General features: G+C 52.3%; 1 protein-coding gene across 11 annotated transcripts in view; it reads left to right on the forward strand.

Annotated features, from left to right (window-relative positions):
* Window positions 1-24,471, forward strand: part of Hdac7 (histone deacetylase 7) — a 37,061-nt gene that overhangs the window by 10,522 nt on the left and 2,068 nt on the right. For 2 of the 11 annotated variants that reach the window (XM_078014811.1, XM_078014807.1), the window contains exons 2-24: window positions 6,790-6,840; window positions 10,022-10,245; window positions 10,360-10,453; window positions 10,751-10,862; window positions 11,440-11,555; window positions 11,777-11,902; window positions 12,303-12,394; window positions 12,586-12,696; window positions 12,837-13,014; window positions 13,207-13,403; window positions 13,600-13,794; window positions 14,540-14,759; window positions 16,512-16,645; window positions 16,785-16,905; window positions 17,188-17,237; window positions 18,562-18,669; window positions 19,590-19,645; window positions 19,802-19,889; window positions 21,006-21,125; window positions 21,336-21,433; window positions 22,577-22,695; window positions 23,392-23,525; window positions 23,858-23,942. In XM_078014811.1, coding sequence (XP_077870937.1) covers window positions 6,790-6,840; window positions 10,022-10,245; window positions 10,360-10,453; window positions 10,751-10,862; window positions 11,440-11,555; window positions 11,777-11,902; window positions 12,303-12,394; window positions 12,586-12,696; window positions 12,837-13,014; window positions 13,207-13,403; window positions 13,600-13,794; window positions 14,540-14,759; window positions 16,512-16,645; window positions 16,785-16,905; window positions 17,188-17,237; window positions 18,562-18,669; window positions 19,590-19,645; window positions 19,802-19,889; window positions 21,006-21,125; window positions 21,336-21,433; window positions 22,577-22,695; window positions 23,392-23,525; window positions 23,858-23,942 — 2,829 coding nt within the window. Of the gene's footprint in view, window positions 1-6,789; window positions 6,841-7,771; window positions 7,841-10,021; window positions 10,246-10,315; window positions 10,454-10,750; window positions 10,863-11,439; window positions 11,556-11,776; window positions 11,903-12,302; window positions 12,395-12,585; window positions 12,697-12,836; window positions 13,015-13,206; window positions 13,404-13,599; window positions 13,795-14,539; window positions 14,760-16,511; window positions 16,646-16,784; window positions 16,906-17,187; window positions 17,238-18,561; window positions 18,670-19,589; window positions 19,646-19,801; window positions 19,890-21,005; window positions 21,126-21,335; window positions 21,434-22,576; window positions 22,696-23,391; window positions 23,526-23,857; window positions 23,943-24,471 lie in introns of those variants that run through there. The other 9 variants (XM_078014808.1, XM_078014806.1, XM_078014805.1 and 6 more) reach the window with 9 other exon arrangements.

Below are 24,471 nucleotides of genomic sequence, written 5' to 3' on the forward strand. Positions count from 1 at the left end.
GGCAGACAGGCGTAGGATATACCGGGAAGCAGAGTCTGGCCCAGGGGGAGCCGACTGAGAGAGCAAGGGAATGCCTGTGAGACCTCAGAGGGGAGAAGGAGCCGCCCTGAGAGGCAGCCCTAGGGCGGTGACTGTGCTTCCTGTTGGGGCAAGCACTTGAGAAAGACTGGCTCAGACTGGCTGCTAAGAGGGAGCAGCTGGTCTAAGTGGGGCGCCATGGGGTGGGGGAGGGGGATAAACTAAGGCAGAAGCTGATGGGACCTAAACTCTTATCCCTATATTACCATGGGGCCTCAAATCTTGCCTGCTCAGCATGTTTTGCTTATGATAGGAAAGATGGTGGTTAGACTTCATGGGGGAACTTATTATCTTAGGGATTGAAGACACTGGAGTGGGGGAGTTGAGGGTAAATGTGGAACTTATGTATTTGAGGGTTTGAATCTAGGAACTTCAGATTCAAGGGAAGCCTGCTTGCTCAGGAATTCCCTGAGTGAGCAGGGCAGTGGGGAGCAGGCCTAGCTGTAAGGAGGCAGCTGTGGTCATAGGAACTGGATGCAGGCTTGCCAGGTCTGGCACCCTGAAGAAGCATCTGTGCCCTCCCTCTACAATGTAGGGAAGGCTGAGGGGTGGTCTGAGAGGTGAGGTAGCAGGGCCTAAAGGACCTGGCACTCTCCCAGGAACCACATCCACATGTAACTGAGAAATGGCCCAGCCAGGATCTAGCCAGGTCTCCTCCCATGAGGCGAGGCCACCAGAGTGGAACAGATCTGGGGTGGGGGACAAGAAGCTAGGAAGAATGCTTTCCCACCCCTGGGGAGCTCAAGCTGCCACTGCCATGGTTACCTCTGCTTCCTGTTTGATTCATCTCAAACAGCAGAAGTGAGGGGGGTTGGTACTGGCTCCCAGCTCAGGCCACTGCTGCGTGGGGCTGTTTACAACAGCCGCATGTGGGATTCCCAGAAAGAGACTCCAAACCGGACATCCTGCGGCTGCAAAATACCCAGGTGTCAAGAGCTAAAAATAGCTGCTACAGGGCCCCAGCCACCCAGAGGTGAAGGGAAAGGGGCATGCTCACTGTGGAGGCTAGAGGGCAGTCTGTAGCCTGCATATCCAGCCTCTGCCCTCTGGGTGCACAGCTGCTAAACCTACAGGGCCTCTTGTCCCCTTGCTTTGGATGACAGGAAGCTTCCATCCGGGCAGACTGACATTCCAGGCTGCTCACCTGCCAGCTGAGCTTCTGCCCCAAGGGCCAGCTGGCCCCTCTGTCTGTACACAGAAACCATGCAGCTTGCTTTGGGATACTAATGAGAGTCTCAGAGGGACTTGGGATCTTCTAGAAAAAGCACCTGGCAGGGCACCAAGAGCAGGGAATATGGAGCTGATGCTCTTCTAAGACCCAACCTGTTGCCAGCTCTTGTTTTTAGCATGCAGTCCCAAATCACTTCTTGGTTTCTGCAAGTCAGCAGTTGCTATAAGTGTTTCTTCAAGGTTGCCTTCAAGGGCGCCCAGAGACCAGAAGGGCAGCTGCTGCCCTCTTACCTGCAGCAGGCCTAGGAATTATCACCGGCACTTAGTTTCGGGGGCTCTGCTCTGAGATCTTCCCATCTTTCCTCATGCCTATTAAGGGCCAACAACTGCCCTATGCTGGCCCACCAGAGAGAAGTGTAAATGCTGGAGAGAGCAGTGGGATGTTTTGCTTGAGAGCAGGGATTCTGGAGCTGCTCTGTGTCACCTCAGACAAGTTATTTAATGCTGCTGGGTGTCAGTCTGCTCATGTATATAAAACCAGTAACCACCTCATAGGCTTGTCATAAGTGTTAGATAACCTAGCAAGTGTAAGGCACCTGGAACAGCTTGTGGCACATGATGAAGTTTTAGCCTATAGAGGTTCGTTAGGGCTGGAGGGTAGCTAGGGCACATGCTTAGTTTAGCATGTTCAAAACAAAAGTTCAGGTGGATGAGAAAGGGAAGAGGCAGTACTTAAGAGAGATTGGGGAGAAGAGATTGGGTGGGGGAGGCATCCAGGAGAAAATGGTCTGTGGTTGAGGAGGCAGGATAGTGGGGACCAGACACTCAATAACTAATGGCAGACTGAGGCTGCACACAGGTTTGGGATGCAAACAGTGAGGATCACTAGCTTTGAGGGAACAGCCTCACCTGCTGGGTACCTCTCAGCCGGCACTGCTGAGCTCAGCTGGCCTCTTCCAGTAGGTGTTCTTATCTCCTGATGGCAGATAGGGCTGCCGGGCTTGACCAGGTTAAAGTGTGTTTCTGGCACTCCTGCCTAACCTCAAAACCAGTGACCTCTATGCATTGGACCTTCACTTTTCTCACAGTTTGTGGCCTACCAGGTTTCATGTGGCAGGGGTTTCCAGCTCAGTCTCAACCCCTGGGTTCTGGATAAATCTGAACACGAAGCAATTTAGAAAACACTTTGTGGTGAAGGTTCCAAGACATGGGAACATTTCCAGATGAGAATTCACAAGTCAAATACTCATTGATTTGCACAGCCCCCCTGAGATCTTTAAGCCAGATTACTTCTATCAGTATTAAGTCAGGATTGGAGGTTGAAGTCACCATTGCAGATATGTAAGTTAACTGTTTTAATAAATTGATAATCAGTTGTTAAATTTCTTTGGTTTTTTATTCAGAATTTTAGAAATAGAAATTGTGTTATGAATTAAAAAAAAAAAAAAGTAGTTTAGTACCAAGATAGTGATATAGAAGTTTTTGGAGGAGGATCACAAGACACTGTTTGGGCTAGAAGTGTAGCTCAGTGGCAGAACATTTGCCTAGCATGTTCAAGGCCCTAGGTTTGATCCCTAGACCTGTTTAAGACAAAAAAGAAAGAAAGAAGCTGTTACAAAGGGCTGGTTCTAGGGAGTCTGGGATGAGTGAGGAACTGAGATTTTGTCTTATACTTTTGGACTCTTAGAATTTTTTTGGTTTTGGTGCATGATAATTATACATAATAGTGGGATTTGTTATGCCATATTTATACCTGTATATAACATAATTTGATCAATCTCATTCCCCAGTTACCCTCCCTTTCCCTCTCCTCCTCCCTCCCCTTGATTCTCTTTGTCTACTCTACTGATCTCCCTTTTATTATTATTATTATTATTTTCTAAGTATCTCTAAGTAGTACCCCTTAAAAAATTAAGGGCTATATTTGAAATTTCTTGAGAGTAAGAAACAAGTTTCATTCATATTTTCTTCTCTTCAGCCCCAACATCAGTGGCCTCCTGTGAAGGGAGTTAGCACCTATATATATATATATATATATATATTTTTTTTTAAATATTTATTATTTAGTTGTAGGTGGACACAATACATTTATTTTATTTACTTATATGTAGTGCTGGGAATCGAACCCAGGGCCTCACATGTGCTAGGTGAGCGCTCTACCACTGAGCCACAACCCCAGCCCAAGCACCTATATTTTGCATCCACTTCTTGCACTGGCCTGGCCTGGCTGGACCTCTGGCCTTCTGGGTGATCATGACCTAGCATCTTCCCCCTTTTTCTTTACTCCTCTGCCAAGTGAGAGAACATCAGCCTGAATGACCTCTAAGGCCCCATTAGCTCTTAGTGAGCTTGGGTTCTGAGAAGCAGATGCCTAGAAGAGGAGCAGTTTCTCCATGCTCAGCCCTCGCTGGGTCTCAGGGGCCTGGCCGTCACAGTGTTCTTCTACTGTTTAGTTTATTTTTGGATCTTTCTGAAGCCATATCACCTTCTCTGCCAGCCACCCTGTAGAGTCAAACTTCCCCTCCTGGGTCAGGGACAGAGAATCCAAGGCTGCAACCCAGGCTGGGAAAGGGGTCAGCCCTGAACCCAGGATGCTGACTTCCTACTACTGCCTGCTTTCTCCCAGCCTTTCTCTTGCTTCCTTTTCAGCTAGTCAGGAGTCCTGGGAGGTGGGAACATCTTGAACAATGACATCAGAGACATTGGGAGAAGGCATTTGGGTGACAATGATCCTGGAAAAGACTGTACCCCAATACAAGGCCAGAAGCCCCTGGGAGATAAGGGATCACCAAGTCTCAGTCTTCTGGCCATCTGGTGTAGGCTTGTAGCGGGTAAAGTCACAACTGCTGGGCAAGTAAGCCCAAGGCTGGGGCTTGAGGCAATAAGGTAGGAGTAGTGGGGAACCTAGCTTGTTTTAGGTGCTCATGGGGTAGATTGTGCTGTTTATGTCTACTCTGAAGGTATTCAAGGGCTGGGAAACATGCAGGTCAGGGACTCTGTGACTCTTGGTTCTGGGTGAGATCAGGTTCTTTGGTTTATTTAGGAAGATGACTTAGTAGGCCCAGATGCCCAATACTGAGTAAACTACTTCTTAAACTGTACACAGTTGCTTCCAAAGAAGATAGAAATGGGGAGTAGCCAGGATTCTAAGAAAGAGAGCTCTTCAACCTGCAGAGAGCTGTGTGGAGAAGAGTCCAACCCTGGGCAGTGAGTGTTCTTGGTCCCTTGGGTCCATTTACTCCTCATTTTATTTTGGTCTGACCCCAAATGAGTGATTAACAGCCCTCTAAGAGAGGCAGTGAGGTCAATGAGAAGGGGTGGGGGGTTGTTCCTAAACTCAAGCCAGAACCTGAATGCGGGTTTTGCTTTCTCATTTCAGTTTGTCTACTGACGGGTGCCATGAGATGCTTTTTGTCTTTCTGGGACACAAAGAGAGCTGTTCTTAAGGTCTTGTCTCAGTTGCTGTGCTCTTCTGAACTTGAAGGCCCTCAGCCCAGAGCCAGGGAATGGAAGGAGAAGCAAGACTTTTTTTCTAGGAAGTGCTTTTGGAAGTAGTTCCTTTGACAACACACACTTCAGGGTCATTAATTTTTCTTCTATCCAGAGAGTGCTTGGTGTCCAGAATCTGTGGTTACCAGGGAGAGAGGCACAGAGAACCTGGCTCTGCTCCCAAGCGTGAAGGCTGCTAACCAGTCCTTGGGGAGGGACTAAAGGGAAAGTGGGAGAGAATTCTCAGAAGGCAGGGGACTTGAGGGCTGACATGGTCTCTGGGAGTACACTGGGAGCCAGACCAGAGACCTCTCTTGGGGGACCAGGTACCACAGAAGAAAGAAGAGGTCCTAGGACACCCAGGATGGGGGTTACCATGACAGGGGGAGGGCAGTCTGCCTCTAGCGTAAGTGTTCCTTGGGGATCACAAACTTTGAGAAATATTCTTGCCATGTTTTAGGAAGGGAGTCAGGAGACTGTCATATGTTCAATTCACCCATCACCATCAGGGCCTGCCTTGTGCCCAGCAAGCTATCAGGGGCAGATACTCTTGACAAGTCACACCACCAAGACCATGATCAGTGAAGCGATGGACAAAGAGCAAATCTGTGGGAAGTGAGAAGAGGTCAGGGTGATCCTCAAGAGGGGATGGGCTCGGGCAGAATTTGAATAGGTGGGATGACATGTCCTGACTGAACTTTCTCATCAACCAACCAAAGAGAATGGGGCACTAGTGTTTGAGGGCACAAGTGTGGGAGTCCCTGTGCTTGGAGCTGCCCCTCCCCCACAGTGCCTGCCTACATGGAGTACTCCTTTCTCAGCTCTGGAAGAGGAACTGTGACTGTCCCTGAAGCTCAGGTCTAGAGCATACCACCTTCTGCTTGCGCTTCAGAAAATATATCTTCTGAGGCCTGAGTTGTGGCTCAGTGGTAGAGCACGTGCCTAGTATGCATGAGACACTAGGTTCAATCCCCGGCACCACATAAAAATAAACAAATAAAATAAAGCTATTGTGTCCATCTACAACTTAAAAAAAAAAAAAGAGGATTAAAAAAAAAAGGAATATTTCCTCCATCTCTGGCCCAGTTGTCCCCCAAATGCCTCTTCCAGCTGGCCTCTTGGTCCTTGTCCCTGAATTGGGATGGCAGGAGGGAAAGATGTCCACCTTGGACAGGTGGCCTTGGGACTCACCTCTGTCTTCTATCAGCCCAACTCAGGGGTATTTCTGTTGCCAGCCAACCCTGGGCTCTACTCTAGATTCCTAGGTTCTGATGGGATAGGAGGCCAGAGTTAGACTTAGGAGCCTAGGAGCTCAGATTATCCAAGAAGGAGAATGAGGTGGGCCTCTTCTCTAGGGCAACAGAGGCAGCTGGACATAGGATGGGGCAGTAGGAGTAAAGGGGTCCCCACTGTGGGGTCCTCAGTTCCAGATCCAACCACTTCACAGGTTCCACCAGAGGCGGCCCTCCAGGCCATAACCCAGTCCTTCCACAACTATAGAAACCTTTTTCTTCCTGCCTGCTCCTTTCTTTTCGAACCTGGAAAGCCTGTTAGCTCCTGCTTCTCCTCTCCAGGCCTGGTCTCCCCTACTCCCTGCTGACTTCCTCACCCTGTGCTCCTATCTCTCCCCCCCAGTCTGTTTCTTTCCCTTCAGGCTATGGGAGCCTGATGTGGCTGCCCAGGGAAGATTGTATCTGACTGAATCAGGGCAGGCTGAGGGCATTGCTGGGTGAGCCGGGACCTCCTTCAGTTCTTGCTGTGGACCGGGTCTAAGCGACTGAGGTATCTGAGTTACTCTCGGTAGTTGACTGAAGAAGAGGGAGCTGGAGATCTTCTCAGTCAGCATGCAGCAGCAGGGAGCCTATCTGGCGTGGACCTCTCTACTCCTTTGTCCCTTCCCTGTCCCCTCTCAGCACTCCTTCACTCTGGCCCAGTTGTCCCCCAAATAATGAGCAATTTGTGAATAATGAGCAATTCACAAAACCAAGTTCTGCCCTTGGAGCTTAACTCAGGTATGGGACTGCCCACAAAGTGTCTCTCTTCTCTCTACAGATGGGACCCAGGTGAGCCCGGGTGCCCACTGCCTCAGTCCTCCTGGCACAGGTAAGAGTCAGGCCTGAGGGACACTGTGGTGGGAGGTAGAAGTGGATGGAAGGGACATAAGAGGTGTGAAGACTCAGGAATTGGAAAAGCAGAGATCTGGCTGATGGCCCGGAGTTGGAAAGTTGGGGTTCCAGTGGAGGGGAGGAATGGAATCAGAGGCACCTCTGGGTCCAGGCTGCTTGCAGTGCTGGGAAGCACAACAGGAAAAGGAAAGACGGGATGCTCCTCTTGTCCTGGCTGGGTTTAGTGAAACAGGAAAGAAAGTAGGAAGCTAATATTTATTCTCAGACCCCTGCCTCACGTCAGGCACTGGGCGAGGTGTGTCCTTGTTTGTTGACTTGTTCAGTTCCCAGCTGACCCTGCAGGGAGGGCATGGTAGACCTTGAGGGGTGGGAAGATGCCCCAGGCTGCTCCAGTGGAACAGAAAAGACTCCTCTGCCTTGGTGAGAAGGTTCTCTTCCTTGTCCTCCCTGCTGGCCCACACCTCCTCTGTTATTAGGCCACTCTGGGGAAAAAATCCAGTGGACTTTCTGATGCTGCTTTGGTTTAGGACACGCCCACAGGGCTAGTTTGGGACTAGAGGTCTGAGGCTTTCTCTTCCTTAATGACACCTCAGAATGCACAGCCTGATGCCTAGTAATTTGGTATGGAAGGGAGAATGGAACTCAGGATCTTTGCTTCAGTCCCAGCTGTCCTAAAGCTTATAGGCTGGTTGGGGAGACAGAACACACAAATGAAAGGAGAGAAAAAATAGTACAATGCAATATGTGATGAATATCCAATGAGAGGTATCTGATTCATGAGTTCATCCATTCATTCCAAAATCTTTAATGAGCCCCATCACTGTGCCAGGGTACCTTCTGAAGCATTTTAGGAGAGATACAGAGATTTATTCATTGATTCCATGTTTGTTGAATTTATCATTTGCCAGGTACTATTTTAGGCCTGGGAATAATGAGCAATTCACAAAATCAAGTTCTGCCCTTGGAGCTTAACTCAGGTATGGGACTGCCCACAAAGTGCCTATCATGCCAGGGAGCAGTGAACATAAAATCTGAGAGGGAGGGACTCTGGGCTCTGCACTAGGTCCAGGGAAGAGGAAAGACACTGGTTGGGCTTTAAGCAATGGGTAGGATTTGAAAAGGTAGAAGGTAGAAGTGTGAGGACAACACTAGTAGGAGGACATTGTGAAAAAATTCAGAGGACATTCTGTATTGGGCTTGTTACAGGGTGGAAGCTGATAGCTGAGGAGGAGGGTTTGTGTTCAGATGTAGGAGACCAAGTTGAGAGAAGCCGAGTTAGGACCAGATTATCAAGTCTTCAAATACTAAATCACCCTGACAGGCTCTGCAGGACTCTAGGCAGAGCCCTTCCTAAATTCTCAGCAGCCTTCTGCTCATTAGGTGGTGGTGCTACTGAGAGTAAGGAATGGGGCAACTATTGGGGAACTGCTCCTAGCCTGTGTGTGGCTGAAGCGACTGTCCTTAGTTCTGGGTGACCAACCTTGGTTTCCCCTAAGCCCTGTATCATTAGGGGAGTCATCCCAGGAAGCCAGTAAACCAGAACCTCGGGGGACTGAGACCTTTCATAGAGCAGGAGTGTGTTGGCATTGGAGACCCAGACTCAACCAGAATGGAACTCTAGACTCCTAAATAGCCACATGAATGAGGAGTGAGGACACAGCTGCAGCAGGGGATTATCCTAGGGAAGGGAAAGCAGGAGGAGGTGGGAGCAGGAGGAAGTGGGACAAAGCTGTGCATTGTCTACTGTGGCCACATCTGGATGCACACCCATCTTCTCAGGTTTCTTGATATCTGGAGAGTTGTGGTGGGTATCTATTTACTTTGCCCCTCTTGAGTCTATGTCATAGTGTTGGAGTGATTTCCCTTAGTGACAACCTATTGTCAGCCTCTCTTCCTTTGTGCAGCAAAAAACCCCCTCCAAAGGAGGTGACTTCCTGGAAGTTGGTGGAAAATAGAGCACCGACTTCTGCAAGACTGGGAACCATGCTCACCGTGCTCCTAGCTGGGTGACCTTGGACAGGCCTTTTATGTTTGGGCCTCAGTTTCTTCATCTGGCATATCAGAATAGTAATAATGACCTCCCAGGACAGGTGGAGGTGATGAGATGACAGATTTTGCTGACTCTTGTGCACTTGGTGCACTACAGATGTTAAGACCGTGATTAGTGGTTGTGTTGGTCCTAGAGGCTGCATTTCCTGCTTCCCTAACTGGTACTTTGCCAGGATGCTTTTCTAGTCCCCTCAGCCCCAGGCCCAGAGGACAGCTGTGGCTGCTCCATAAAGAGATGCCTGAAGGAGGCTCTCTGGGGAAGTTTCCCTCATGGTGTGTCCTGTAGTGGGAATGGCCTGCTCCCACCTCCTCCTGCTTTCCCTTCCCCAGGATAATCCCCTGTTGCAGCTCCACTTCCCAGTATCTCCAAGTCTCTGGCTGCTCAGTGCAGCCTGGCCCAGCTGGCTATGCTGGCATGGACCCTGGTCTGGTGGCTAACTATAAATAACCCCTGCACCCACGGGCTTGGCAGGGTGCTTCTGGCGTGGGTGCAGAGGACACTGGAGAAGAGGCAGCTGAGCCTGCTGTCCTCACCAGGCCAGGCCCAGAGCTGGCCTGGAGGGGCTGGGAGCAGCCTCTGTGAGCATGTGGGTTTGATGAGCTGAGGGAAGCTGCACTGGGAACAGTGTTCCACACTGGGAACAGGTCCAGGGTGGTCAACTAGGGCTGGCTACGGGCCCCAGCCATCACTTCTGAATCCCAGGACTCACGACAGAGTACAAGAGGTCACAATTTAGGGTCTGTTGTCTGATCTCTGCTGGTGAGCCTAACCCATTAGAGGGCAGCTGGGCAAACCCCCTCATTCCAGAGGGAAGGAAGGGAAGGAGAGGGTGGAGCCTAGAATGTACCGCTGCAGCAGTGATGCAGTGTGAGTGAATCCCCATAGCCCTCAGCCCAGGCCTGGGGAGGAGTGATTAATGCAGTGGTAGAGGGGCTTTGTAATTTTATGACTGCCTTTCCTACAGGCAAAATAGAATTGATAGCACTTACTTGCAGGCCAGGATTAAGAAGAGAAAAGGCCCATTGGAGGTGTTTTGCTGTTGCTGAGTTTGCCTGTGCCCAAGTCTCTGGAGATCAGCTTTCCAGTGACCCTGCCCCTCTGTCCACAGGCTGCCCCACGCCCCGTGCAGACACGCCAAGCCCTCAGCTCCAGCCCATGGACCTGCGAGTGGGCCAGCGGCCCGCAGTGGAGCCCCAGCCAGAGCCCACACTGCTGGCCTTGCAGCATCCTCAGCGCCTTCATCGCCACCTCTTCCTAGCAGGCCTGCAGCAACAGCAGCAACAGCAGCAGCAACAGCAGCAGCAGCAGCAGCGCACAGCCGAGCCCATGAGGGTAAAGACGGAGCTCCCTGCACATGCCTTCCCTCCCTCTCTCCCTGCAGCCTCCTCCACCCCAGTCTCAGGCCTCCACTCCTGCTTCTTCTTGGGCTGCTGGCCCCACCCACAGCTCTCAATGGACCCACCGATGATGCCCGAATTGCAGGGGGCACAGCAGGAGCAAGAGTTGCGGCAGCTTCTCAATAAGGACAAGAGCAAGCGAAGTAAGGATGGGATCTCTGCCCGCCCCCACTTGGGTGTCCATGATTGCCCTTGGGCCTGGGAAGCGTTAAATGGGAGGGTCACAGCTGCTGGGTCATTCTCTGCTTGCCTATAAATGGAGGTGGGTGTGGGGGTGTCTGTAGGCTTCATGGGAGAGGTGAGGCCTTAGGCTTGGCTCTTGCCTGAGGAGTCCCTGGGACACTGTGTACTGGAGATGTGGACAGGGCAATGGCAGAGAATGTTCTGGGAGGCCACTTGTTTCCCCTCTCCCAGCCCACTTCTGACCCTTTGCCCCACAGGTGCTGTAGCCAGCAGCGTGGTCAAGCAGAAATTGGCAGAAGTGATCCTGAAGAAACAGCAAGCAGCTCTGGAGAGAACAGTCCATCCCAACAGCCCCAGCATTCCCTACAGGTAGCTCCCTGTCCCCACCTGTCCCTCGGGTTCCTCCCACATACGTTTCCCCCACCCCCATATTACCCTGTCAACCCCCTTTCTTCCCCAGGGCCCATCACCCTTCCTATACACATAATGCACCTCCAGACACACCTCAACCAATGTCTGCCTTCTCTCCATTTATTCTCTCTCCTTCTCTCACCTGAGACCCTTCCTGTACACATACTCACACTCCATCCGGGCTTTCTTTTGCACATGAGACTCTGTCTCTCTTTGTTTTCCCCTAAGCACAAAAATGCCCTAGTTCCTAGAGCAGGTTTCTATTGCAGGGGACTAAGTCCCTAGTGGGCCTGTTACCAAGCACCCAGACTCTGGCTTCTGTGCCTAGATTGGAGGTCTGCATTATGGCTGCTGGGTAGCATGGGTAGCCCACTGCTGCCACCTGGAGATGGCTCCCATTCTTGCCTGGCCCTGTCATCTCTGCCTCCCTGGCAGGTCCCAGGGCCCACATTCAGGAAGGCGGCTGTGCAGTGTGAGGTCTCTATGGGCCTTTGGGTGTCCGCCCCTCTGAAGCACCTTGGCACTCACTCCACAGAACCCTTGAACCATTGGATACAGAAGGAGCTGCCCGCTCCATGCTCAGCAGCTTTTTGCCTCCTGTTCCCAGCCTGCCCAGTGACCCCCCAGAACACTTCCCCCTGCGTAAAACAGGTGAGCTGGACAGACAGACAGGAACTCTTCAGATTAGGGTTAGGGGAAGGGCCTTGAATTTGGGTCAGTAGTGCAGAGCCAGGAGGGCTGGGATGCTGGGTTGGGCAGGAACAGCATGCTGTGGGGTTTTCTCTTACATAGCTGGAAGGGGAGGGACCTAAGGGCAGAGGAGAGAAGGGTGGCTGCCCTAGGGCTTGAGTAATGCTGGTACTCCCCGCCAGTCTCTGAGCCCAACCTGAAACTACGCTACAAACCTAAGAAGTCCCTGGAGCGGAGGAAGAACCCACTGCTTAGAAAAGAGAGTGCGCCACCCAGTCTCCGGCGACGGCCGGCAGAGACCTTCGGAGGTGAGGGCCAGCAGAGTGGGTGGGGTTGTCCTAGGCCCTAGTTGATCTTGACCCTTTGGGTCCCCCCTACCCCTAGTAGACAGGGGTCTCCCTTTGGGGGCTACCAAGTGTGTTGTACTGTGTCCCACACACCCACTGTGAGGTGAGTTGGGGTTGATAGGCAGCTCCTGCTGGGCAAACTGACATTTGTCTGAAAAGGGAGCACCTTTCAAAAAAATTGCCCAAGATGCTATAGCCTAGCTGTGGCCCTCCATCTTCCTGCTCGTCAGGGAATAAGTCAGGAAGCAGAGGCAACCTGTTGGGGAAGGGGTGGTGCCTGGGAATCCTGCACCAGGGGACACTATGCCTTTGCATCTACCCTTTGGCCCTGATTACACCTCCCTTTCTTCCCAACCCTCAGACTCCTCCCCTAGTAGTAGCAGCACGCCTGCGTCAGGGTGCAGCTCCCCCAATGACAGCGAGCATGGCCCCAACCCTGTCCTGGGCTCGGAGGTAAGGCCTTGTGGGGACTGGGCTCCCTGGGGCACTTCTGAGGTTCAGCCTTTTTCCAGCAAGTGGCCCAATCTGGCCTGGGGCCACAGGGTCTGGGCAGCCCCCACCAGGGCCTCCTGGGTGTTCTGGGAAAGGCGTGCCAGGGGTAGAGGTCTGGGACCGGTGACCCGTCGCCCTGCTCCCCATGGCAGGCGCTCTTGGGCCAGAGGCTGCGGCTGCAGGAGACTTCTCTGGCCCCATTCGCCTTGCCGACAGTGTCCTTGCTGCCCACAATCACGTTGGGGCTGCCCGCCCCTGCCAGGGTGAGTGGCTGGGCGCCTCTCCCTCACTCCAAGCTCATCCAGCCTCATTCACACCCTTGTCCTACTGTCTGACACCCCATCACCTTCACAGTCCTCTGCTGGAATCTTCTCCCCATGACATCTCCCTGCCTTTCCCCTAGGGTGATGGTGACCGCAGGACCCATCCAGCTCTGGGCCCTCGTCCAGTCCTGGGGAGCCCCCATGCTCCCCTCTTCCTGCCCCATGGTCTGGAGCCGGAGGCTGGGGGCACCTTGCCTTCTCGCCTGCAGCCCATTCTCCTTCTGGATCCCTCAGTCTCTCACACCCCTCTGCTGACTGGTGAGTCCTACGGCTTCTCCTGGGAAGGGGCTGGATCTTGCACCCTGCCAAGGGCCACGCTTGAGGAGGGAATCCATCCTTCCAGACTTAGTCCTGTGTGTCTCCCTGCCAAGCCCCTGCCCCCACCATGCCCTTGCTTCCTTCCCTGGCTCCCCATGGTTCCCTCCTTATGCCCCACCCCATTCTTTCCAGTGCCGGGGCTTGGGCCCTTGCCCTTCCACTTAGCCCAGTCCCTACTGACCACCGAGCGGCTCTCTGGGTCAGGCCTCCATTGGCCTCTGAGCTGGACCCGCTCAGAGCCCCTGCCCCCCAGTGCCACTGCTTCCCCACTGCTGGGCCCCCTGCAGACCCGCCCGGAGCGGCTCAAACCTCACATCCAGCTGATCAAGGTGAGAGGAACTGGGTAGAGGAGGGACTGAGGGGATGCTTAACTGGGATCCTGGGAAAGAAGAAGGGGGCTTATGGAGGGCAGGAACCTGGGAGGCAAAAGAGAAAATGACTACCAGAGTTCTAGCAAGATGAATGGCTGCCCTGCCCAGCTCACCACCTCCCACCTCACCCCCGTTGCTCCACCTGGCTTCTTAGCCAGCCATCTCACCTCCCCAGAGGCCAGCCAAGATGAGTGAGAAGCCCCGACTGCAACAGATACCCTCAGCTGAGGACCTAGAGACCGATGGCCGGGGAGTAGGGCAGGTGGTGGATGATGTCCTGGAACACAGGGAATCAAGCCATGGGCAGCCTGAAGCCAGAGGCCCCGTTTCTCTTCCACAGCACCAGCAGGTATGGCTGTGCCCAAGTTGCCTGTCAGAAAGTGTAGTCAGAAGGCCTAGAGCCTGGCCTAAGATGGGGAAGGGAGGTAGATAGGCAATCATGAAAGTCTGAAATCTAGGTCTTTGCAGGATTGTTTCCTTCTGAGGGCCGTGAGGGAGAATCTGTTCTAGGACTTTCTCCTTGGCATACAGACAGTGGTCTTCTCCCTGTACACTGTCTTCCCCCAGTCTGTGTTCAAATTTTTTTTCTTTTTATAAAGACAACAGTTCTATCGTATTAGGGCTCACCCTAATGACCTTATTTTAACTTGATTTTCTCTGCAAAGATCCTGCCTGTCTCTAAATAAGGCTACTTTCTGAAGTCATGGGTATTAGGACTTCAGTGTATGAATTTGGTGGAGGACACAATTTCATGATAATACTTGATAATAGTCCATTTATGTACAGTGCCTCTGCAAGTCCCTGTGTTCTAGCATAGCCCTTGTAGATGAGGAGATCCTGGTCAGAGTGAGCTGAAGTGCCCAGGGAGCTCTGGTGGAACAGGGTGGTCAATCTCGGGTGCAGGTCTTCAAGGGGCCTGTTGAGGGCAGGAGTCTCAGAGAGTCAAAGGCCAGAGCCTAGGTGGGAAGCAGGGCTAGATGCATCCTGGAATCTCTTCAGGAAAGGGGTGTTCCTGGAGGTTCCTAAGACTTTGGTTAGGAGAAGATGGAGCAGGTTCTGAGAAACTAGAGACTGAGGCCCCTGTTTTCCCTCAGATGTTGCTCTGGGAACAGCAGCGGCTGGCTGGGCGGCTTTCCCGGGGAAGCATCGGGGACTCTGTGCTGCTTCCTCTGGCCCAGGGCAGACACCGGCCCTTGTCCAGGACTCAGTCTTCCCCAGCTGCACCTGCCTCTCTACCGACCCCAGAGCCCACCTGCCAGGCCCGAGTCCTCACCAATCCAGAGGCACCCCCCAGGACCCTGCCCTTCACCACAGGTAAGCCAGGATTAGAGTGCGGGGCAGAAGGAAGGGCCTGGGAACACGAGTCCCTGTCTGTACATGATAGCACTTGGGACATTTTTAGAGACTTCAGAGTGCTTTCCTAGTCTGACTGGACCCCTACAGTCTCCCATGAAGCAGGTGGATAGACAAGTATTTGTTTTACTCATGGACACCAAGACTCAGGGAACCTGTGACAAGCCTCTAGTAATGTAACAAGCAGGCCAGTATAAGAATTTGAGTCCCCTGCCACCATGTCTACCCACTTTCAAAAATGTTATTTATTACTGTTGTTTTGTTTCTAAAAAGCTCAAAAGCATTTCAGAAATTTTGAAAAATATAGAAAAGCATAATTATCAAATAAAAGTTCCTAAGTAGTGTCCCACCACCCAGAAGTCACTCATGTTAAATTCTGCTATATGTCAGTACAGGCTGTGTTCTAGCTAGATGCACTTGTGCAGGTGCCATGAATACATTGACTAGATTTTGTACCCTGCTTTATTAAGTTAGTCTTGATATAATTAACCTTCAAAACTGAGATTCTTTTATTTCATCTCAGGGTTTTATTTTTATTTTATTTCTTATTGGTTGGATGTTTAGATTGTTATTCATTTTTCCTCATTTTAATTATCTTATGCATAAGTCTTTACTCATCTTGGGATTATTTTCTGAGCGTCATTCTTAAGGAGTAGCATTCCTGGGTCAAACGGTCTGAGCATTTTGAAGGTCTGTGGTGTCCCAAGATATGCAGATACCCTGCCATAGAAGTGTACTCTACCGAACTCTAGAAGCTTCCCCTGGGACAGGCTGAAATAATTCTTTGGTCCCTGTGGAGTGGTTCCAGAAACCTACCTCGTACCCCACAAGAATACTAAAGTCCACAGATGCTCCAGACCTTTATATAAAATGGTATAGGATTTTCATATGACCTGTGCACATCCTCACACTTACTTTTCTTTTTTTTTTCTTTTGTGTGTGGTGCTGTGGATTGAACCCCAGGGCCTCATGCATCCTGGGCAAGCGCTTTACCACTCAACTATATCCCCAGCCCTTCCCAATATACTTTAAATCATCTTTAGAGTATTTATAATGCCTACTGCAATGTAAATGCTGTGCAAATAGATAGATAATTATATTGTTTAGGGAATAATGACAAAGAAGAAATGTCTGTACATGTTCAGTACCTAGAAAATTTTTTTTTTTTTTTCTGAATACTTTGATTCCCAGTTGGGAAAGCTGGCTGAGCTGGCTGTAGTCACTCTCCAGAGCTGTGGTCATTGTATGATGTGGCCTTGTGTTATTGTGGAGTACCTAGCTCCCAGTTTGGGGGTTCCCTGGGAATTCGTTCTCCTCTTGCTCCCCCTTAGTGGCCTTTGGGTTCATGATACCCAGAGGGAAATGCCTGCTGTCAGTCTGGCTGTTTATTCCCCGAGCCCTTGAGGGCATGGTAGATGTGATGGATCATGTGGGGAGGCAGCGGCCGTGGGGCAGCTCTGTTGGCTGGCCCTGTGTTGATTTGTCCATCAGGCTGTCCAGTTGCCCCGGCACTCGTGGAGTTGTGCATATGGAGGTGCAGGGTTAGGGCTCAGCAGCGGGGCAGGATGAGGAATGCTGGTCTGTACGGGGTGTGTGGTGCCATGCCTGACTTTAGGTGGATCCATGTGGGCACCGGGTGATCTGTCAGTAGTTCACTGTCGGGGGGGTTGGGGTGCTCTCTGGCATACCTGCCCTGAACCCTGCTCCCGGCAGGGCTGGTCTATGACTCAGTCATGCTGAAGCATCAGTGCTCCTGTGGAGACAACAGCAGGCACCCAGAGCACGCTGGCCGCATCCAGAGCATCTGGTCCCGGCTACAGGAGCGAGGCCTCCGGAGCCAGTGTGAGGTAAGGAGGCTGGGTGGGGGTCTCAGAGCCCGAGGAGGTAAAGGTAAAGGGAGGGAAGAAAGGGTGAGAGATGAGAGAGGGCAGCCATGGAAGCAGAGGGGTAGGCAAAGGCTTAGGAGCTCTGTGGGCTCTTCCTCAGTGTCTTCGGGGCCGGAAGGCCTCCTTGGAGGAACTGCAGTCAGTCCACTCTGAGCGACATGTGCTCCTCTATGGCACCAACCCACTCAGCCGCCTCAAACTGGACAATGGGAAGCTGGAAGGTAGGAGATGGATGGTGCTTGGCCCCAGATCTCCCCGAGCACACCCACCTTACCCACTCCCATGCTCTTTTCTCCATCCTGCCGGGTCGGCCTCCTCCAGCCTCCTGGACATCCCCGTTTGAACTCACTGCTCCCATCCCTCTGCTGCCCAGCTACTCCTCTCCCTACCCGGCTTCTCTCCCTCAACACCTTCCTACCTGGCCTCTTCTGGGCCTCCCTGCTCCCAGCCACACCAGAGGCTGAAAGCATCCACACTCACATGGACTGGGCCTCTCCCCACAGGGCTCCTGGCACAGCGGATGTTTGTGATGCTGCCCTGTGGTGGGGTTGGGGTAAGTGTGCCCAGAGGTCTACAGTGGGCATTGCTTAGTGTTCTCGACTCTCCTCCCTTCAGTTTTCCCAGGCCCAGCCCCCACTGGCTGTTCTTGTGGTCCTGCCAGACCTGGTGGGCCAGGGACTTTCCCATGATGCCCCTCTGCTGGCTGGAATCTCCTTGTGGATGGGTGTATCCTGGGTCCATCAGTGTCCCTGATTGTGGAGTCCAGTGCCTCCACCTATTTAGAAGATGTTTGGTAGATATTAACTGAGGCCCAAAGAGCAAGGCCAAAATTGGGGCTTAAGATTGTCCCCTCTCATTAAGGCGCCAGTGGCTGGGCATGAGCCATTCCACGCCAGCCCCCAGGCTCCTTTGTCTGCCCTGCAGTGGGCCTGTCAGCAGTCACAGTGGCCTCAGGCTAGTCCCCGTCCTTGGGCTGCCTAGTGTGGGGCTGAGGTGGTTCTCCCTGTGTCCTTGGAGATCCAGGAACTTCCCTAGCCGGGACACAGCCCCCCGACCCCCAGCTTTGCTTCTTCACTCCTCACCTGTCAAGGGCTTCCTGCCTGCTCTGGCAAGGCTCTCCCTGTGGTGGTATCAAGCATGGTGTGTGAAGGCAGGGGATGGAGGTCAAGTTCAGAGAAAATGGGAGCTGTAGTGGGGGGCTGTTTGGGAGCCAGTCAGTGCCCTGTTCACAACTCCCCATTTCTTGCCACTTTCTGGTTTTTCCAACTGTTGTTGCTTCTGTTTTCTCCTCCCTCCTCTCCCTCTCTGTCCTTCTCTCTCTCTCTCTCTCCAGCCTCTTGCGACTCTCTCTGCCTTCCTCGCCTCTCTTGGTCCGCCTCGCCCTCCCCATCTCCCCATCATGCCCCCCGGCCCCTCCCTAGCCTTGAGGCCCAGGGACTGGGTTTGGGGGGCCTCCCAGCCTGGGCTAGGGGCCCTGAGTGGAAGACAGTGGTGCAGACGGCCCCTCCAGCTCCGACCGTCCCGCAGGGCCTGAGCAGAGTCAGCTGGGGCTTAAAACCCCCTCCCGGCCCAAACCCCAATCCCGCCCAGGTAACGCCATGCCCCCTCCCCTGACCGGGGAGGCAGGCGTGATGCTGCCAGCAGAATGCTGGCCACAAATAGGCTGGTGCTGGGACTTATGCTGGGAAGGAGAAGCCCTGCTGGGATTGGGGGACACAGGAGGCCTTGCCTTTGGGCGGTGGGGCACTGGGGAGGCAGCACCGTCTGCCCAGCTCCCTGCCCCTGGGGTCCTGGCCGTGGGATGGGTACCACCCCACTGGGTGCTGGCTCCTGTGGGAAGCCTTGGATGATGCGGGCTCTGACTCTGGCCCCCACAGGTGGATACTGACACCATCTGGAACGAGCTGCATTCCTCCAATGCAGCCCGCTGGGCCTCTGGCAGCGTCACTGACCTCGCCTTCAAAGTGGCTTCCCGTGAGCTAAAGGTAGGAGGTTTTGGTTGAAGGCAGGCAAACCGTGGAGGAGGCAGAGGATGGGGAAGCGGGATTCAGAGCCCGAATGCTTGACCTCTCATTCCTCTTGGATATTGCCACAAGGTTTGGGAGGCAAAATCGAGGGCTCTGAGGAGCAGGGTAAGATTTGAACCTGAGATTTGTGTTACTTGGGGAATCAAGCCACTCTGCCCCTGGACACTGGTTTCTTAGAGACACAGGGTCCTGATCATCCAGGACCATTTAAGACCCACTGCATGGCTGTAGATAAATCATAGGCCATCTCTGGACCTCATGCATTAGCCTGTTGCTTTTATGTAGGGCCAAGGGGCTCTACAGCCGTTAGTGTCATGCTTGTTTGCTCTAAGCTGGGCACCTTCTAGGGAGGTGTACATGCCTGCCATGTAGGACCTTATAGCCTACAGTGTGCTCTGTGTCAGCTCTCCTTGGCCAAGTTTTGCAATTAGCACAACTCTGGTATTAAAATCCTGGCTCCACCATTTACAACCAGGCATCTTGGGACATGTTACTTAACTTACCTAAGTTCTGGATTCCTCCTCATCTGTGAACTGGAAATGGTGATGATGTTTATCCTGTGGCTCACATAGAAAGTGTTTAGCACAGGGCCAGGTGTGTAATTTTTACACAACACTCAGTAGCTGTCACTGCCAAGTGATTACCACCAGAACACAAGAGGGAAGGATTCTCTGTTCAAGTTCAGTCTAAAAGCAGTGGACACCCAGCATGGGGGCCAAGGCCTGGTCCACTTCAGCACCAGCCAGGACATTGTCAGACATGTTGGCAGCTGTTGCACTGTGGCCACTTCTCAGAAGAGACCGGGCCCTGGGGGAAGGTTTATGCAGATGCAGGTCAAGGACTGGCTGTTTGGTGACAAGCACTCTTTCCCTTTCCAGAATGGTTTTGCTGTGGTGCGGCCCCCAGGACACCATGCAGATCATTCCACAGCTATGTAAGGACTGGGAGAAGCCTGGGTGGGATGAGGTGGGGACAGGCCCTCAGAGCCTTCTCATAGGCTGGGCCACGCTAGGTGCTGGGGGATAGGGAACTGGAGAGATGCCAGCATGGGGAATGAATGGGCTAACAGGACCTGCTCTGCTTTTCACAGGGGCTTCTGCTTCTTCAACTCAGTGGCTATAGCCTGCCGGCAGCTGCAACAACAGGGCAAGGCCAGCAAGATTCTCATTGTAGACTGGGTAGGTCCTGGCTCCTTGCACCTTTAGATTCAAAGGCTCACTGAAGGAGTCCTGAGCCTGACATGAGAGCTGTGGCTGCATGCCTTGAGCCTGCATTAAGCCTCCTTGAGCCTCAGTTTTCTCTTGTGCAAAGTTTGGGTGAAGATAGATAGCATCATATCACAGAGCTGTTGGAAGGCCCAGAGGAGACAGTGTTGGGACTCCCATACACACACCCACGGTGGGTAGGAGCTCCATTTGAGTGTTGTCTTTTGGTCTCTGTTGGCTTCTTTTGGCAGATCTAGTGATTTCTGCATTTTCCCTATGTGTAGTGACAATAACAATAACATCAGAGAACATCATTATATCACTAATCCCATCCAGACACTGGTTTTATATCTGATCCTGACCATAACCCATTTCACAGATGAGGAAAGTGAGCACAGAGAAATGAAGTAACTTGCACACTCACTCACCTCATGATATGTGAGGCTAGGATTTGAACCCAGGCCTATTAGCTCTAGAGTACATGCATTTAACAACTAAGATACATTTCTTCTGCACCGACAGCTGTGAAAGTAGAAGTTGAGAATAGTGGAGGAACTTTGCACACTTGACCCCATGCATGGTCCCGTGAGTCAAGTGCAGGACCCAGTTCTTCTTAGGAGGGATGGGACTGGGCTCATGTACCTGACCCTCTGTCACTGAGCTTGGTTTCTGATCACACACTTGGACAAGATGCAGTAGGACTATGAGCATGATTCTGTACTTTTTCCTTACCTGATACTGGTTCACCCCCACACACTCCTCTCTCCTGTGGTCTGGCCTACCCTAGCTAGCCATCTTGATATCTAGATATCTATTTCGATTGATAGAAAGGCAGATAGGTAGAAAGAAATGATTTATATATTACTCATATATATGTATACATAGAGAACGTCTTTCCACATGGAAAGATAAGGTTCCATAGAGTAATTGGGGCTACTCAACCATGTAGCTCTAGGAACCCTAGTTTCCTAACTCCCGGTCTAGGGTCCTGACCTTCAGAATGGTCACCAACCTTGAAATCCTTCCAACACATCCTGGCCTCCATTTCTCTGCTTTTGGAACTTCCCTAATCTCCACCACCCTGCACAGGATGTTCACCATGGCAATGGCACCCAGAAAACCTTCTATCAGGATCCCAGTGTACTCTACATCTCCTTGCATCGACATGATGACGGCAACTTCTTCCCAGGCAGTGGGGCTGTAGAAGAGGTAAACACACATCAGGACTCTCCTCCTGCCCTTGCCCTGTCCCTGCCATGGGAGCTATGTGATCTTGGGCAGATTGCTTAACCTCTCCATTCCTCAGTTTCCCCATCTGGAAGTGAAGAGTCTTGACGAGCTCTTCCTGCAGCACCAGCATCCTGAGATTCCTCTTCTGGGCCTCTGCTCTCCTCATGTCTCTCTTGTCCTGTTTCCCAGGTGGGGGCTGGCAGTGGTGAGGGCTTCAATGTCAACGTGGCCTGGGCTGGAGGCCTGGAACCCCCCATAGGGGATCCTGAGTACCTGGCTGCCTTCAGGTAAAAATACTCTGGGAACCCAGAGGAGGCCCAGCTCAGCAAGGCCACCCTGCCCTGCCCCTTCTTCTCCAGCACCAGGTTGGAGGTGATCAGCTGGCATGTCCGCCTGTCCTTACTCCGTTACTAGATGCTGTAGGCTAGCCCTAATGGGAAGATGAGATGCACACAATGAGAAAGTCTAAGAGTACTTAAAATTTTAAGTCACACACTACCAAGAGCCAGTGTTGAGCTGAGTGTCAGGAGATGGTCAGAGTGTAGGGAGCAGAGACATCATATTCAAAGAAGGCTGCCTGGAGGAGGTGGGCGTTGAGCAAGAGAGGAGAAAAACTATGGAAAAAAGAGAAAAGAGATGATGGCCATATTGAAGGAGCTACTTCAAAAAACTAGATAGAAGAGCTTCAGGCTCTGTCAGGAGCCCTTACCTCTTTCACTCTGGGCCCTTGTACTTCCTTCAGGGAAAGGGATCTGGGAAGTAGATCTCCAGACATTTTAGAGATATTCTCCATGAGAGCTAATTCCATAGGAGCCCTGGGTGGACTTCCTGGTATCTGTGCCCAGGGCTTTTTAAAGAATGGACCAAAATGTACCCCAGAGTTGCATCAGGGCTAGAGGGGTATAGCTGTTGGGAGTCTTCCAGGAGAAAGGATACGGGGAATTTGGTGGCCTAGTACCTGAGGATCTAGTTGCCCAGGTCAGCTCTCCAGTGGCAAGTAGTGGGGTGTTGATCATTTTCAGTGCCCAAGGCTTAGTGACCAGAGTCCTGCTCAGTTGGCTGTGAGATTGTCCCTTCCCTGTGGCCCTGCCCATTGCCCTCTAAAGGTTCTCTCTCTCACACACACACACACATTATGCTTTTTTCCCATCTGGTGCCCATCCTTGGTCCCTTTCTGCCTCTTGCTAGCTAACTTCCCTGTGTGACTGAGTTCTCAGGCTGTGTATAACAGGGACATGGTGGCCAGCCAAGATCAAGGAAATCAGAGGGATCTGTTAAATCCTGCTAGGAGATTGAGTGTCTTGGAATCCTGAAAGCAGGATGCCCCCAGCACAGTTGGCAGGAGAGGGCTGGCATAGGCAGGGCCTCGGCCTTGGCCCTGGCTTCTCTGTGCTGTGTGCCAGGCCCCTCTTCTCCTTGCAACCTCACAGGATAGTCGTGATGCCCATCGCCCGTGAGTTCTCTCCAGACCTGGTCCTGGTGTCTGCTGGGTTTGATGCTGCTGAGGGTCACCCAGCTCCACTGGGTGGCTATCATGTTTCTGCCAAATGTAAGGGGGCCCCAGCCAGCAGGGTGTGTAGGGAATGAGAGCCAGGCTGTATGGGATGGAGAGGGTGGGGGGGGATGCACTGCCCACATCTAAAGGGGAAGGTGGCAGTGGCCAGCCCAGGGCTGAGTGCAAAGACTGGAGTATGGCAGCTGGCCCTGGAATTCACTGGGATCTCCCAGCCTAGCACAGCCCAGATCCCTTCTCAGGACCAGGTCAGTTTATCATGGAGGCCTTGACCCTGGAGACTGACATCTAACAGATGGAAATTCAGCCAAAGAACTCCGCGCCCCAACTCTGGTTTCCAAGCAGGGCTGTCAGTTCCTCTAGAGGGAGGATGGGGAGGAGCAGTGTCCGGAGAACAGAGGGTACACATGCAGCCTGATGGGTCATGGGCCCTGGGGACAGAGAAGAGGTGGTGTGGCTCAATGAAAAAGGCTCAGGCTGGAGTTGATTCCCCAGGTTCGAGCCCTAGCCCTGTGACTTACTGCCATGGGGTTTTGTGCAAGTTTCTTAATTGCTCTGAGCCCTGGATGAAGCACCGTGATAGGATTTGTATGGGATTCCATGTGAAAGCACTTTGCCTTTGAGTCCTTATTTATGGAAGAAGCAAGCAGAGAAACATCAGACATGGAGAGTGGGTCCACCTCTCCTCCATCCCTGTTCCCTCCTATTTCTCCCCACTAACCAACCATCTAGGTTTTGGGTACATGACGCAGCAACTGATGAACCTGGCAGGAGGTGCAGTGGTGCTGGCCTTGGAGGGTGGCCATGACCTCACAGCCATCTGTGATGCCTCTGAGGCCTGTGTGGCTGCTCTTCTAGGCAACAAGGTGAGCTGCCTCTTGCCCCTGCCCCTTGCTGCTATAGGACAGGTGAGCCAGCTCTCACAGGCCTGCTCTCAAGAGCAGGCAGACAGATAGGGCAGGGGAATGAGGTAGGCACTCACAGGCCTACTCTCAAGAGCAGGCAGACAGATAGGGCAGGGGAATGAGGTAGGCACAGTGGACGCCTCTTTCCAAGTCAGATCTGGGGTCAGCATCTCCTCACTTGGGCAGAGCCAGGAGCAGATACCTGTTTTTGTCCAGAAGGCGAGGGCCCTTCTGGAGAGAGCTGGGCCTGTAAGTCCTTGAGAGACTGGTGACTGGTGGACTGTTTTCTGTAGGTGGATCCCCTTTCAGAAGAAGGCTGGAAACAGAAACCCAACCTTAATGCAATCCGCTCTCTGGAAGCCGTGATCCGGGTGCACAGTGAGTGTGTGACAGGACACCTGCTGATCCCAAACTTGGGAGAAGCTCAGCGATCTACTACCCCCAGGGGAAAGGATCCCAAGGATTCCAATGACTCTAGACACCAGAATCCTAGGGATTCCTGCAAAACACTCAGCAGTATTGGTGGGCAGCCTCCCATTAGCTCTCCAGATGGACCCAGCAGGGCCCACCAGATAGTGACCTCCTCAAGGAGGGGACTGGCCTCACATCTCTCGCCACAGCCCTGCACCAGGGCCAGGCTGACAACAACACTCAGGCCTTATTTGCTGAAAGGCTGGTTCCTATCCCTCCCCTTCAGTTCTGGCCATAGGGTTCTTGGGAGTTCTACATGCTTAGAGCTGGGGTTTTAGAATAACCCCCATATTTGGAAAGCACTTTAAAGTTTCAACTTCAACATAACATACGTTGAGCACTTCATGATCTATGCTAGGGATAAAAAAAATGAATAAAATAGAGTCCCCACATCAAGGACTTGGCCAAAGAGGTGTACAAAATACTATAGACATGG

Source organism: Ictidomys tridecemlineatus, chromosome 6 (assembly GCF_052094955.1).
Source record: "Ictidomys tridecemlineatus isolate mIctTri1 chromosome 6, mIctTri1.hap1, whole genome shotgun sequence".
In the NCBI taxonomy this organism is placed as follows: Eukaryota; Metazoa; Chordata; class Mammalia; order Rodentia; family Sciuridae; genus Ictidomys; species Ictidomys tridecemlineatus.